Raw genomic sequence first — 16,020 nt, forward strand, 5'->3', positions numbered from 1 at the left:
GTCTTATGTTAACGTTGTGTCTGATGTAGTTTGATATTTATTTGTTCGTTATGTACGTAAGTGTGCTGTTGGGTACGTCATTTTTTTACTGTTAGTGGTGGGAGGTTAATTTCAAATAACAAACAGAAACGCAAAGTTTTGAACTTGGTTGCTTGTTTCAGTGACCGTTTATAAGTTAAAATTGAAACAAATGAGCCCTCGGTCACAATTTTTTTAGTTTTATTAACCAGGTTTCAACACTTCTAAGAGTGCCTTCATCAGAATTCAGCCATTTAAAATGGTTTATAACATATTAAAAATTTATGGGAAGAAGAATTTTTTATATAAAAAAAGGTCTAAGTACTGACTAACAATACAAGACAGAGACAGTACTTATATGTCAGGTACAAAATAAATAACAGGCCAGAAGGGCTTTAGTCACAAAATATTTAAAAGGAATGTGTGAAGGCGAGACTGTGGCTGTACAGATATGAGCATCCCCTAGAGGCTCGCTTTCACACATTTTGTGACTAAAGTCCTTTGCGTGTTATTTATTTTATACGTGACATGTAAGTACTGTCTCTGTCTTGTATTGTTAGTCAATACTTACACCTTTTTTTACATAATTTTTTTTTCTTCCCTTAAATTTGTAATCATGTTATAGACCACTTTGAATGTCTAAATTCTGATGAAGGCGTTGAAACCTGGTTAATAAGACTGAAAGATTCTGACCGAGGGCTCATTGTTTCAATTTTAACGAACAGAAATGCAGACGAACAAGACTGTGTAACAACTTACTCTACCACTGCAGACACACAATGATCTTGTAACTCCAATTCCAATTTGTCAGAGCTCTACATACGTACCTGTCTCAGTAGAATTCTGATGTAGTTTGCTAATTACTGACAGAAAGACTTTATTAAATCTTTGTGCAACTCTACTGGATCATTAGTAGTTCATCACTTAAAACTTCCGGGTTATTAGGCCATGGTCGATGTATAAAACTTCCTCCCAACGGTTCCTCTCCGACTGCGGAGACGTCTTCAGAGGTAAAATACCGAGAAAGCTTACATTGTATGATTAGCACTTCAACTTCCTCTCATTTCCTGACATTGTATATCTTTCACAGCAGCCTATGTAGTTTTAATTTGGATCCCAGAGCTCCTTGCTCTCTGTGGATATTTGATGCTGTTGGCATGTCTTATTCCATTACTTTGTAACTGAAAATTGTTCATAAAATATCATTAACAATTAAACTTTAGTAATGTGCCATAGATGTACAAAATATATCAAATAGACCTTTTTCTTGTAAACCTGGGATTTCAATTTCAGGATGCTAGTTAACCCAGAAAAAGTATAATAATTCATGAAAGAACCGGATTTGAAATTAGGATCAAGAAACCTAAGAGTTCTTACCGTCATTGAGTAGTGCAGTGACTGATAGTAAACATATTGCAGCAACAAAAGGACCGTTGTTGAATAGTAAATGAACAGTTTGTCATTGTATCAGAATGAGAATTGAAAAATGCTTTCTAAACGTCATTCGTATGAAACATAAAGAGGGAGAACTTGCTGATTTATATCACACAAGTTTATTTACAATATATTTATAAAATTCACATCAGAGATAAGAAATTTACATCTATATATTAATCTTGGTGTATTCACAGTATGAAATATGGACTTTACACAAATTAGACTCTGCGTGCTGAAAAACTGTAATAAATTATTTCTCATTAAAAACATCTTTACAGCAGATATACCAGATACGGAAAGGATGATTTGCGCTGCGACACGAAGAGAAACGTACTTATTACAGCCGACACATTATATCCGCTCTTAGCAAAGATACTGAAAATATTTCAGTTAGCTGCAGCATTTCAAGCCGTCTATGGTGGAAAACCCGAAGTAGCAGTAAATAAAGATGACGATGAAGAAGCTCGAATTTAAAAAGACAGAAATATAAAATCCACTGCACTCCCGTTTACGCCTAAGATATGCTGCATGAGTTACAGTTTCTACATTTTCTGTATCTTCCTTCGTTTTCTTGGTCTAGTTTTTTCCGTAAGGCATCTGAAACAGAAAACAAAGCCGTCAGTAAAATTTCCCGGAACAACAATAATTTGCCATGATACACTGATATATTCTGATGGTAATGCAACAAAAAGAACTTCAACACCTCTTCCGTGTACATTACAAATAATGGGTCACTCATTGCATGACAAAATATTTGTGCATGTGAAGTAAGTTTAGGCGACTTACCAGCAACACCTTTCTTATCAATCGCTGTCAAGCTCTCGTAGAGCTCTTTGATGGGATTCACTTCAGGGCCAAGGCCATGCGCCCATATTAACATCATCCGGAAGCCGTGTTCTTTGTAGCTGGACGGACCTGAATACATAAAATATATTAAATTGACAATTTGTTTGAATTATCGATGTTTGTGGCGTTAAGATAAGATAAGAAATTTTAAGAAATAAGATAAGAAAGATAAGAGTTCAAGATAAGAAAATTGAAAACAATTACAAAAATGATGTAATAATGTACCAACGTTAACACTATGGTCTTATATATTACTAAATTTATGTACCCTTAAATGACAATCTATTTCGACTTATGCATAGCATAGAGAATTATGCAAATGCTGTCAGCAGGGAATTTTAAAAACACGTTTCTTGTAGTGGCCATTTTCACAGCAGCTGTATATAAATTGTAGTTGTTTCAAAGAAAATGCGTTTTCATGCTGCACATTCCAAAAATAACAAAAAACACAGATGTCTACCAAATAGCAGAAATATACCAACTACAGTGCAACACATGTGATGGAAGGTATATAGGACAAACCAGTAGAACATTTGACACCCGGTACAAAGAACATATCAGAGCATGGAAATATGGAACAAGCCACTCAACTTTTGCAGAACATCTGAGAGAAAATAACCACAAACCTACCACAAGAGAAAATGATATGAAAATAATTTGAATAAATAATGAAAGATACCTCCGAATATTACAGGAAAATTATCAAATACACAAAACAAATGCTAAAAAGAAACAGCTACTAAATGAACAAGTAAATACGACTAAATTATTATTATTATAATTTTTAAGAATAAATGAATAAAAATAGTAATAAAAATAAAATAAATAATTTATTTTATTAAAGAAAATAAGAAATTTCTCTCCCTCTCTAACACACACACGCACACACACACACACACACACACACACACACACACACACATTCACACACATTCACAAAACAGTTGATTGCAGAAAACTGAGAATATTGGTAATACCTAGAGAAACAATAGAAACTCTGTATTAAAAAGATGGCAGTTACAGTGATGTGTAACGTAAACAGTAAACTGAAATGAATCGTTAGATGTCCACCTGGTTTCCAGATGAGAAAAGGCAGTTTGCTTAGATGCAGTGAATTAGAAGTTACCTGTAAGTACCTTTCCATTTCATAAAAAACGTTAAGGAACTGTTTTTAAATCTATAACCTAGATGTGAAACCATAAACTATGAGTAAAAATGGACAATTCATGTAATATTTCAGGACACCAATTGTAGATGCCTTGTAAAAAAGAGGAAACGCGTCTGGGTGCTTAAATAAGAATAAAAATTTTGATGTGCAGCACGCAAAAAAGGCATTTTCTTTTAAACAACTGCAGTTTATAATTTTAAAAATGTTTTACAGAGCATTTACTCTGTTACGTAGCTTTTCGTCAACCATTAAGCACATCGTGTAAAAGGGTTTATCGTGACAAAGAAATGACACACATTCTCCGACTTCTAACTAAATCACTGAATCTAGTAATGTCATAATCCTTAACTATATTCTTAGCAGTATAGCGATATATTTTTCTTTTATTCAGTCGGTTCGGAAGCTCAATTGACCCAGTGATTCTGCCGTGAATGACTCCTCGTGCCTTCCTCATGTGATTATCGTTTGTCTCTCCCGTTTTGAGCACAATATACAGCGAAGTATAGGCTCTGCACATTGCGCATATAGCATTTTATATCTGATGTACAGTTTACTTTAGCTTATGATTTTTTAAAATATTTTTTATCGAGTTTTACCGGTATTACGAGGAGCGTTCAATTAGTAACGCAATACGTTTTTTTAAACAAATTAATTTCATTCAGGATTCGAATGCATCATATTACTCCCTACTCTGTTAGCTACGAAACCCTATTTTCAAACACAACCCGCCGTTCAAAGCGAAGGCCTTATACCACCTTACTGGGATCGCCTGTATGCCTGCATGGTACCACTGTACTGGTCGACGTCGGAGCCAAAGCCGTGCCGCATCAATTACTTCCCCATCATCCACTTACCGCTTCCCACGGAGTGCGTCCTTCATTGGGTCAAACAGATAGAAGTTGGAAGGTGCGAGATCCGGGCTTTACGGTGGATTAGGAAGAAGAGTCCGATGGAATGTTGTGAACTGCTCTCGGGTGCGCAGACTTTTGTGGGGCCCTGCGTTGTCTTGGAGAAGTCCGTTTGCGTCCGTCGATCACCTCGATTGAGAGTGTCCGCACGTTCCACGACACACAGTGCTTTTGTTCACAACAGCTCTCCATAGACGTTCTGCAAGCCCCTACGACTATGTGCATTCCTGTTTTTCCGCCAAAAGGAACCCAATGACAGCTCTCTGATTGGAAAGTACCTCCGTTACAGACACCATTTGGAAGGCTATATATAGCGCCGCCACCAATCGGAAGTTCATGAAACTATAGAGACCGAAGCGGAAGTAATCCACGATGTCTTACAATAAATTCCGCACTTTTTCAATCGAAGCTGTCCGACAAGCAAAATGTGTGACATTACTTATCGTTTATCAAGTACCTATACACCCACCTACCTCTGCTCATAATATCATGTTATTTTTCATAATAACACTGGTTGCATGCTTTATGAAAAGTACCCTACTTCTTCGGGACTTTCACATCAGGGTTGTAGTATATTTAGGAACACATTGTTTTGTTCACATAGCTTAAGTGACATTTCCTGTAAGCTTTGGTATGTCTGTTATCATTCGTGTTTATCAGTGACTAACAAGACTCTTTGCATTTACGTTCTCTTTTACCCACTAGTTGAGCTTAAGAGTGAAGCGCGTGTTACTGTTGTCAAGTACTACGAGTGGACGGAACAAGTTTGTTTTCAAACACGACATAGTGCATACAGTTGACATTTGCAATGTGTGAAATTTTCTGTGCAGTACAGATACAATGATAAATAGCGGAAAGAAATAAAAATATCTATTTTTTTAAGTCATTAGTCTTCTGATTGGTTTGATGCGGTCAGCCATGAATTCCGCTCCTATACAGTCTGACAAGGGGAAGGCCTCAGACACGGCCAACCGATTCGGTCAAATTTGGCAGGTCGCTTGTGTACAACCTAAAACGAAGAGCTGTAAGATATTTTGGGTCAACACCCACACAATTTTGAGAAAATCACCCCTAAACGTTATGACCAGCAATGGACTCAAAATTGGAGGGATCGATAGATAACTGTAAATAGAGCATTTTTCATCATCAGGTATGGGGTCCGCAAACGCAAACTTTTCCAGAAGTCGAGGAAAGAAACTTTTACAACTGTCGCTTCTGTACGCACATGGTAAACGCTTATCGCCGACAGCGCAGATATCGCAGCGGCTAAGGTAACTGCCTGGGAATCGGAGAACCCGGGTTCGAATATCGAAGAAACCTAGTGGTTGTTACTCTTTTTGTTTGTATTTTTCCATATCTCAATTGATAGGGATAGGGGGGTTAATAAGGTAAGTAAATCAATAAGGAATGATAATAATAAGGTAGGCAAACTAATTTCCCAAACGCCGTGAGTTACTAAAAAAAGTATTAAACTATTAAGCCTTGTCACATGAAAACAACTACGAGTAAGAGTGCTTCGAATTCCTCACGAGGGATCACAGATAACCAACCGCGCGACGCTTGTTTACAACGAGGCACTGGACAGAATGCACGCGTGGTGAGTTATGTTGTCCCGGTTGCCTCTTCGTCATATCATAGTTGTGAATCTGGAAGAGAGAAGGTGTCCAGCACGGGCCTTATAGAAGTCAATCGGAAAGAGTTGTTTTCCGTCACTAGGCTGCGGCGAACCTCGCGGATACATGTAGTGATTTTTCCATCATTAATGTGCCGAATGAAATAAGTTTTGTGAATGAATACAGTGTTATTCCGTAAGTAATATATAACGAGCACTGTATGTAGTTTGTAGTAATTAGCTCGTCTGTTTATGCCGTAGTAACTAGTTATTTTTTGTTGTCATATCTTTCAGGTGCATAATCTGAGTAAAGGAGGATGTACACCCTTCGACTAGCGCTGTAATATATAGTTGGGAGCCTGTCACAGACGATGGCAAGCGGGAAGTAACCGTCGCTGTGTTTTGGTTTATAAAAGTGTTGCAATACGTCTCTCATAAGAAGGTACAAAATATAGAAGATAAACAGAAAGTGGCGGCTCTTTTCAGCACGCAAACGTCGTCACTTACGACCGGTTTTAATCGTGATTACGTGATCAACACCTGTCAAACAGGATGCGAGTATCGGGTGAACATTCGACGCACGTTAACGCATAAGGGAGAAAAACGAACCATTGTCACAGTTGGTAGTAAAAACATACTAACACATTCGTACACTGCGCAAAATGCCATTACAGGCTCTGGAAAAGTGTTGCCTAAGGTTTTCCTGTGTTTACAAGAAACGAATGTTACATTTGGTCCTCGCGTTATAGAAGAAAATGGTTCAAGTGGCTCTGAGCACTATGGGACTTAACTGCTGAGGTTATCAGCCCCCATAGAACTTAGAACTACTTAAACCTAACTAACCTAAGGACATCACACACATCTATGCCCGAGGCAGGATTCGAACCTGCGACCGTAGCGGTCACGCGGTTCCAGATTGAAGCGCCCAAAACCGCACGGCCACACCGGCCGGCATTTATAGAAGAGGTCAATCGTTCAACCGACTCGTTGAAAAATGTTTACATTACCTGCTCCAAACTGACGAATGCGATTTACAGAACATTTCTTGAGAATGTTTTAAAACCATACGTTTCTGATAACAAGTTTTGTCTAGTATTGGATTCCTGGAGTGGACACAGTAATACTGCAATATATGACACAATGCTTATAGTTGGCGAGGGTCAGCCGACGTGCACAGTAAAAGTAATACCGCCAAACTGCACACCTGTGAGCCAGCCGTGTGATGTTTATTTCTATCGCCAGGTTAAAAACTTTATTTCCAGGCTTCACAATTGCAGTGTGCCTCTGGAAACCCAGCGGGAATTGCACAACCGCACGGATGCAATAACTATCTACAGCATAATTCATAACCAACTTTCACCATCGATTTTTCAGGCAATGATATCGTATGCGTGGTACGCATCAAATTTAATTCCCGAAAAAGACATATTTTTAAATGTAAACCAAGTTCGTTTTCCGCAGACTCTTCGGAAGGAACAGTGTAGCTTTCGAAAGATTGCATTTATTAGATGTTCTTGGTGCCGTGAGTATATTTGTTTCAAATTTTTATATGACAAGTACCATCCATCTAGTTGTTCGACGAAAAGTGAGGACACGTAACATTGATTGGAAGAGCCATTGTAAAGTGACCTGAAGTAACTTTTAGTTGTTTACTACCCCAAGAGGTTTGAGAAATTTATTTGCCTACCTTATTATTATCACTCCTTATTGATTTACTTACCTTATTAACCCTCCTATCCCTATCAATTGAGATACGGAAAAATACAAACGAAAAGAATAAAAAAGGTCCCAGCCAGTTACCTTAGCCGTTGCGCTATCAGTGAGGTCGCGAAGCAGCGTTTACCATGTGCGTACACAGGCGACAGTTGTAAAAGTTTCTTTCCTCGATTTCTGGAATAGTATGCGTTTTCGGATCCCATACCTGATGGTGAAAAATGCCCTATTTACAATTATCTATCGATCCCGCCAATTTTGAGTCGATTGCTCTTCATAACTTTTAGGGATGATTTATTCAAAATTGCGGGTGTTGACCCCAATTATCTTAGATTCCTTCGTTTTAGGTTGTACACAAGCGACCTGCCAAATTTGAGCCGAATCGGTTGGCCGTGTCTGAGGCCTTCCCCTTGTGAGAGTATCACTTGCAACTTAGTTCTTCAGTTATTTGCTAGATGCATTCCAATCTCTGTCTTCCTCTACAGACTTTTACCTTCTACAGATTCCTCTACTACCATGGAAGTTATTCCCTCATTTCTTAACAGATCTCCTACCATCGTGTCCCTTCTTCTTGCAACCATTTCCCAAATATTCATTTCCTCACCGGATCTCGGAGAAACTTCTCATTGCATACCTTATCGGTCCACCTAACTTTCAACATTCTTCTGAAGCACCTCATCTCAAATGCTTCGATTCTCTTCTGTTCCGGTTTTCCCACAGTCCATGTTTCACTACCATACAATCTGTGCTAAAAACGTACATTCTCTGAAATTTCTTCCTGAAATTAAGGCCTTTGTTGAATCCTAGTAGACTTCTCGTGGACAGGAATGTCCTTTTTGCCATTGGTAGTCTGCTTTTTATGTCCTCCTTGCTCCGTCCGTCATGGGTTATTTTGCTGCCTAGGTAACAGAATTCCTCAGCTTCATCTACTCTGTGGTAACGAATTATGCTCTTAAGTTTGTTGCTGTTCTCATTTATACTACTACTCAATACTTTCGTCTTTCTTAGATTTTCTCTCAGTCCATATTCTGTACTCATTAGACTGTTCTTTCCTTTCAGAAGATCCTGTAATTCTTCTTTACTTTCACTCAAGAAGATGACGACCAGTAATGAAAGAATCATATCATTGACATCCTTTCACCTTGGATTTTATTTCCGCTCCTGAACTTTCCTTTTATTTCCATCACTGCTTCTTCGATATGTAGATTGAACAGTCTGCTGTACACCCTTTTTAATCCGAACACTTCGTTCTTGGTCTTCTTCTCTTACTATTCCTTCTTGGCTCTGGTACATGCTGTACATTACCCGTCTCTTCACATACCTTACCAATATTTTCTTCAGAATCTCGAACAACTTGCATCATTTGACATTGTCGAACGCTGTTTCCAGGTCGACAGATACTTGATTTTTGTTTATTCTTGCTTCCATTATCAACCGCAAGGTCAGAATTGTCTCTCTGGTGCCTTTACCTTCCCTAAAGCCAAACTGGTCGTCAGCTAACACATACTCAATTTTCTTCTCCATTCTTCTGCATATTGTTCTAGTCGGCACCTTGGATGCGTGAGCTGTTCAGCTGATTGTGCAATAACTCTCGCACTTCGTCAGCTCTTGCACTCTTCGGAATTGTGCGGATGATATTTTTTCGGAAGTCAGATCGTATATCGCCAAACTCATACATACTCATACATTCTACCATACGACTTTCCCCAATGGAATTTCATCTATCCCTTCTGCATTATTTTATCTCAAGTATTCCAAAGCTCTTTTAAATTCTGAGTCTAATACTGGATCGCGTGTCTCTTCTAAATTGGCTCCTGTTTCTTCTTCTTTCATATCAGACAAATCTTTCCTCTCATAGGGTCCTCCAATCATGCTCTTTTCACCTATCCGCTCTCTCTCTTGCATTTTAGCACCATTGCTTTTAATTTCACCAAACCTTGTTTTGACTTTTCTTGTGATGTGTCACTACATCAAGGAAGCATATCATTTTCGATTTCTTCACATTTCTCACGCAGCTATTTCGTTTTAGCTTCCCTGTTAGCTTCCCTGCACTTCTTGTTTATGTCATTCGTCAGCGGCTTGTATTTGTGAAGTCCACAATTTCAATGAACATTTTTGTACTTACTTCTTTCATCGATCAACTGAAGTTACCTTCTTTGCACATATGTTTTTCTTTCCAAATTCCGTGATTGTCCTTTTTAGAGATGTCCATTCCTCTTCAACTGTACTGCCTTCTGAGCTATTCCTTGTTGTAGTTCAATCATATCTCCTCATTCCTTAGTACTTCTGTATCCCACTTCTTTACGTATTGATTCTTCCTGACTAACTTCAGCCTACTCTTCATCACTGCTACACTGTGATCTGAGTCTATATCTGCTCCTGGATACGCCTTACAATCCAGTATCTGATTTCGCAATCTCTGTTTGACCACAATCTGATCTAACCAAAATCCTTCCGCAATTCCCGGCCTTTTCCAAGCATATCTCTTCCTCTTGTGATTCTTGAACAGACTATTCGCTTTTTCTAGCTGTAATTTATTACAAAGCTCAACTGGTCTTTCTTCTCTCTCAATCCCAGTTCCAAGCCCGTATTCTCAAGTAACCCTTTCTTCTAATCCTTTCCCTACAGCCGCATTTCAGTCCCCCATGATCATTAGATTTTCATCTCCCTTTACGTACTGCATTACGCGTTCAATATCCTCATATACTTTCTCCATCCCTTCATCCTCAGCTGGCGACGTCGACATATCGGTGTCGGTTTGCCTCTATTCTGAAAAGAACAACCCCATCACTGAACTGTTGCAGCAGCTCACTCTGTGCCGTACCTTCGCATTCATAATGAATCCTACTCCCGTTACAGTATTTTCTGCTACCGTGTATATTACCCTATCCTCATCTGACCAGAACTCTTTCCATTTCACTTCACTGATGCTCACTGCATGGACACTGAGACTGAGCATTTCTCTTTTCAGATTTTCTAGCTTCGTTACCACGTTCAAACTCCTGACATTCCGTGCCTCAACTTGTAGAATGGTACCTTTCCGTCCATCATTGAATCTTTTTCTTATGCTCATCTCCTCTTGGCAGTTTCTCCCGGATATCCTAATGGGGGATTAGTCAGGAATCTTTTGCCACTGGAGAAATCATGAGACTTTTTAGTTACCGGCCACATCTCCTGTGAATACAGTACATGAGTCCTTAATGTAGTGTTTTTCATTGCCATCTGCGCGCTCATGCCGCTGATCATTGCTGATTCTTCGGCCTTTTGGGGGCAGTTTCCCACCCGAGGAGCAAGAGAGTCCGCTGAACGTCTGTCTGCTCCTCCGTCATCTTTGACGAGACCGTTGGCAGAACGAGCGTGACTTCTCACGCCGGAGGTCTTCGGCCGCCAATGCTGTTGATTTTTATCAAGAATTTAGGCAGAGGCGGGGTTCGAAACTGGGACCGCGGATGTTTTGATTACTCATCAAAGACCCTTCTCCTAGGCCACGGGTGTTAAACTAAATTTTATGGCTCTGTAACGAACCACTAGAAGAAAAAAAGGAAGATTTTTAGTGTGACGTCTCGTCGACAACGGAATCATTTCAGATGAAGCACAAGCTCGGATTAGGGAGGAATGGGGAAGGAAATAAGGCGTTCGCTATGCAAAGGAAGGATCCCAGTATTTGCCAGTAGAGATTTAGGGAAATCAAAGAAAACCAAATGTTGGAATACTTAGGTGGTTATTAAAACTTAGTCCTCCAGAATGCGAGTCCAGTGTTTTAGCCACTTCACCACCTCGCTTTTTTATAACATTTAATCAAAATTGTTATTGTTTTCTTATATTTATTCCGCCTATGCTCCATTTACTTGGTTCATGAAGGTGAGGTTCAAAAATGGTTCAAAGGGCTCTGAGCACTATGGGACTTAACATCTATGGTCATCAGTCCCCTATAGCTTAGAACTACTTAAACCTAACTAACCTAAGGACAGCACACAACACCCAATCATCACGAGGCAGAGAAAAATGAAGGTGAGGTCTTTTTTTTTAAATTGAAATAATGCCCGCATGCAAATGAGGCAGGAAGTAAAACTCTTATTGTTATACAATAGAGTAAAAAGAAACTGAATCGACAGCTGAACGCCACTGTATTTAAATCCAGTTAAAAAGCAGTCACACACAAAGGCATTTCTTTAATATTCTGTTGGTTATGAATTCAACAAAACGGTACAGTAGCACAAATTTTCAAGTATTTTCCATAAACGAATTAGAGATACTGTAAATTATATGGCTCTGAGCACTGTGGGACTCAACTGCTGAGGTCATTAGTCCCCAAGAACTTAGAACTAGTTAAACCTAACTAACCTAAGGACATCACAAACATCCATGCCCGAGGCAGGATTCGAACCTGCGACCTTAGCGGTCTTGCGGTTCCAGACTGCAGCGCCTTTAACCGCACGGCCACTTCGAGCGGCCTGTAAATTATAATGTATTTTTCAACAATTACAGCCCACATTATTTCACAACTTGCACATACTTGCAAACTAAGGATAATCTGTAAGACTTTCCAAGCTAATGCTTCATTCGTTTTCCTTCTTTTGTCTTGCTTGCCTCTCTGTACCAGCGTACTTACATATATTTTGATATCTTTTATTAATTTTGAAAAAGCTCTCGGATTAGCTCCATGTTCCATTAGCCGCATACCCAGCACCAGAGTTTTAGGATCGAGATCCGCACTCAACAACTGTGAATCTTCGTGCATCTTCTTTATCAGATACGTAGCCTCAAGAGCATTTTCTACATTTGGATTCCCTTTTGCTACCATTTTTTGCCAGTTTTTTGCCACATAGTTCACACAGCGCAATCTGACACGAATTGACTCGATGCTTGGACCGTTAAAGACCACTCGTCTTTTATACCAGAATACTTTGAATAAATCTCAGTTTCAGAAGTTTTATTCCTCGATCATAGGAAGGGTTATGCTTTCACAAAACACTGTATTCTGCATCATGCCGTAGTCAGTTTTGCATGTACACAACTCGTGAGATAGCAAGAAGATTCACTCGATTATTACATAGAAATCGACAGAAGAAACATTTGCCTTAAAGCCAAGAACAGCGCCAAGAAACCATAGGTAAGACAAAAAGTTTCGAAGAAGATGGAAGAAAGAAGGAAATACAGAATTTCTGTCACATTTAAAGTGGCCAAATATGTCGGACTCCAATCAACTCCAAAAGGAAGCTGAATGAGCTAGAACAGAACGGTTACAACAGTAATGTGTAGAAATGTAGGAACTAGAAAGATTGCGGAGATACCAGTAATGTACCAGTGTAACCACACTTTATGTGGTTGGAGATTTGTGTGTAGTTTTTACGAACATTTTCTTTATATTGAACGACTGAAGTAGTATTATAGTAAAAAGAATAGAGCAGTTTCCAAAAATGATAAGGTTCAAAGCAACCGAATATGGAATATAAAATTCTTTGGCGAATTTTATAAGCCTACGTTAATGTATTGTCTAGAGTTATTATCACTGCTACCGTTACTGTTTCGACTACTTTTGCTATTATAATTACTGGTATGATTACTAGTACGCTGCTTGTCATCAAATGTACGTGTTCGTGTGAGCTACTCGTCTTGTGAAGCGAACTTTGTGAAAACATATTGCAGAAAAGTGTTTCATGGTGTTTCGTGTTCTGAGTAATTGGAAAACATTATGTTCGAAGACAGTGGTCCCTGCTCAAGCGAGTGCTTAAGTACTGAAAGGAATTAATTCAATAAAATCTCCATCCAAAGGACTAAAGCAGACGATAAAGACAGTTTCAAATCAGGATTTTTTTTCCGAACAATAGCTCGCAACTAAACGTCTGAGATGTAACAAGCATTCTTCAGAGTTAGACTCGCAGCAAGGGAATAATATCTCTCACCGCTGTCGTAAACGTTTCTAAGTAATTACGAAACAAGCCAATACAAATTATTTAGTGTGAAATGTAAGTACATTCCCAGACGATACTTTAAATAGAAAGTGACTTATTGCAGACCTGTGACTTTAACTAACTAGTTAGCGAAACAACGCATGCTCTACCAATACCAACATTATTTATATACGTAAATGTGTGCAGTGAACAGGAAGATCATAAACTGTCACCCCTTACAGAAGGAAGCATTAGTGCTTTAACAAACTGAGCCACTTTCTGCTATAATAACCAATCTAACTTGCGTCCCTGAGATCTCAGTGAAGTCAGATTGATGAAAAAAAATTTACGTTCAGTGAGCCAAGTAGGAGGCCGTTTCACCAGGAAGTAAATAACCTGAACTTCATAAAGGGGAGGGAGAACACTATGTGGGTGAGAAAGGATGAGAGCGCTAATGAAAATGTAGAAAAATAAGAAATGAGCGAATGGCAGAGACACTTAGGATAATTGTATGAGGCAAGAGGCCTTCCAGATGCTTTGGATATGGAGAGTAAAAAATAACTGTACAATAAGAGTATAGGATTTACGATCATTACGCAAGAAGTTCAGACGACAGTTAAGGACATGAAAAGTAGGGCTTATGGCGTTCCGGTACCTCCCAGGGTTTTTCTAACTCATACAACAAGTCAGTACCGAAGATTTAAAATAGTACACGTGCATTAAATCCGATCGTAAGTATAACTTCCCGCTGCGCCAGCACCAATGAAGATGACAATGGGTGACCAACGTGTTGTGATGGGCAGTGGCGTGGAGCAAGGTACCGTGTGTGCACGCGCGAGCGATTGTGCGACACCCACCGCAAACAGAGCTTCGTGCCGAAGTTGTGATCGATACAAACCACTGCAACCTTCGTGTCGACAGTCTTCTGTTTACTATGGAGCTTACGCTACATCCCTGCCCTTGTTTATTACACTTTTGTTGCTACGGTTTAAGGTACAGCACAGGAATATTTTTTTACGGGAGGCTAGCAAATAGTAAGGATCACAAGGCAGAGCCATCGAACGATGCGCCAGATGGTCAAACAGCGTGAGAACGGCCAGGAGAGCAAGAAGCGTATCTAACTGGAACAGTGAGAGACGGTAGTGATTCAGCTACAACGGAGGGCATCAAGAAGCGGACCTTTTGTTATTTATATTTACTGTTTGGATATTAATATAAAGCTACAACAGTGGTGTCGACGTTACCTGCACTGGGAACTTGTTAGTTATTATTTCAATATTACTCAGTTCACCAGGAAATGCTGATTACAAATTTCAGTTAGTCAGTGCTTCTTGATGGGAAGGAAGGACCACTCAAAAGCGCGCACTGAGAGGTATTTTTACTTAAATATCGATATACTGTCGATTTATCGATAGTACCTGAATTACCGTTACTATCGGTACTCTAGTTTAACTGTCGACAGTCCTATCGTTTACAATGTAATTCCTTTCGAATTTGCGCCTGAAAAATCGTCGGTTCCTATTAACTCCATGGCGTTTGGAGTGCAGACTGAAAGTAGATTGTGTGGAGGTGTTTAATCAACAACAAATACGATGGCGCCTTAGTCGGTCTGTTATTTATAAGCTAAGGTGTTAATAGATCGGTCGGTGTGGGAGAGGGGTGGTGAAAGAGGGAATTTTCTTGTTTATCTTTCAGTGATGAAAAGTCACGGTTGTGTGCATCTTGTACCGATCAGATGCTTATGGTAAAAAGTACACACATAAATAACATGGATTCGTAAACGTGCACTATACTGATTTTCATCTTCAAATGTGTGAGCTCGTTTAATTGTAGCAAGGAATTGCAAATGTAAATAAGGCTGCTGTAATACAACGTAGTTAGGACAGGAAAAAATGACATTTTAAAGATTCGTTAAGTGTTTCTGATTGTACTGTGAAAGGCCTCTGTTGGATTCCTTTCGTGTTAATTTCTTAAATATGTTGTCATTTACGGCATAAATTCCTCTTCTAACTTTACTGTGGTGTTTCTGACTATTTGATAGGAGACTGAGCAGTGGAACGTGTTACTTTTACACATAAACAAGAACGATCTGTCACACTACTACACTTTAAAACACAATTTATATGTAATTCATGTCACACAGTCTCATAGGGAACCTACATCCGCTTTCTTTTATATACTGTATATGATTACATACTGTCATCCCCCTTCCCTTCTGTGTAAGAGGATGAATGAGCAAATGTATTTCTAGTTGCATGCTTGATGGTAGCAGACAAGCCTGTCTGCTAGAGAACAGTAGGACCAACGTCGGAACAGGTAGCTACGCTTTGTAAAAGCAGAGAGGTTTCTATTCTTAGTATGGTCCTGTCCGTCCCTTGACATGTTGGCATAGGAAGCTGCCTCTTTGGTCACTTCCGTTTGTAT

The 16,020-nt window shown here is 39.3% G+C and overlaps 1 protein-coding gene across 5 annotated transcripts in view; it reads right to left on the reverse strand.

Annotated features, from left to right (window-relative positions):
* Positions 1–1,641: 1,641 nt before the first annotated feature.
* The window catches only part of LOC126199014 (ankyrin repeat and death domain-containing protein 1A-like), an 811,076-nt gene continuing 796,697 nt past the window's right edge, over positions 1,642–16,020 (reverse strand). For all 5 annotated transcript variants that reach the window (XM_049935699.1, XM_049935702.1, XM_049935701.1 and 2 more), the window contains 2 exons: positions 2,242–2,370; positions 1,642–2,052 (listed from right to left, as the gene is read on the reverse strand). In XM_049935699.1, the coding sequence (XP_049791656.1) occupies positions 1,970–2,052; positions 2,242–2,370 (212 nt within the window). In that variant the 3' untranslated portion in view covers positions 1,642–1,969. The remainder of the gene's footprint in view (positions 2,053–2,241; positions 2,371–16,020) is intronic.

The sequence above is a fragment of the Schistocerca nitens genome, chromosome 8 (genome assembly GCF_023898315.1).
Source record: "Schistocerca nitens isolate TAMUIC-IGC-003100 chromosome 8, iqSchNite1.1, whole genome shotgun sequence".
NCBI classification, from domain to species: Eukaryota; Metazoa; Arthropoda; class Insecta; order Orthoptera; family Acrididae; genus Schistocerca; species Schistocerca nitens.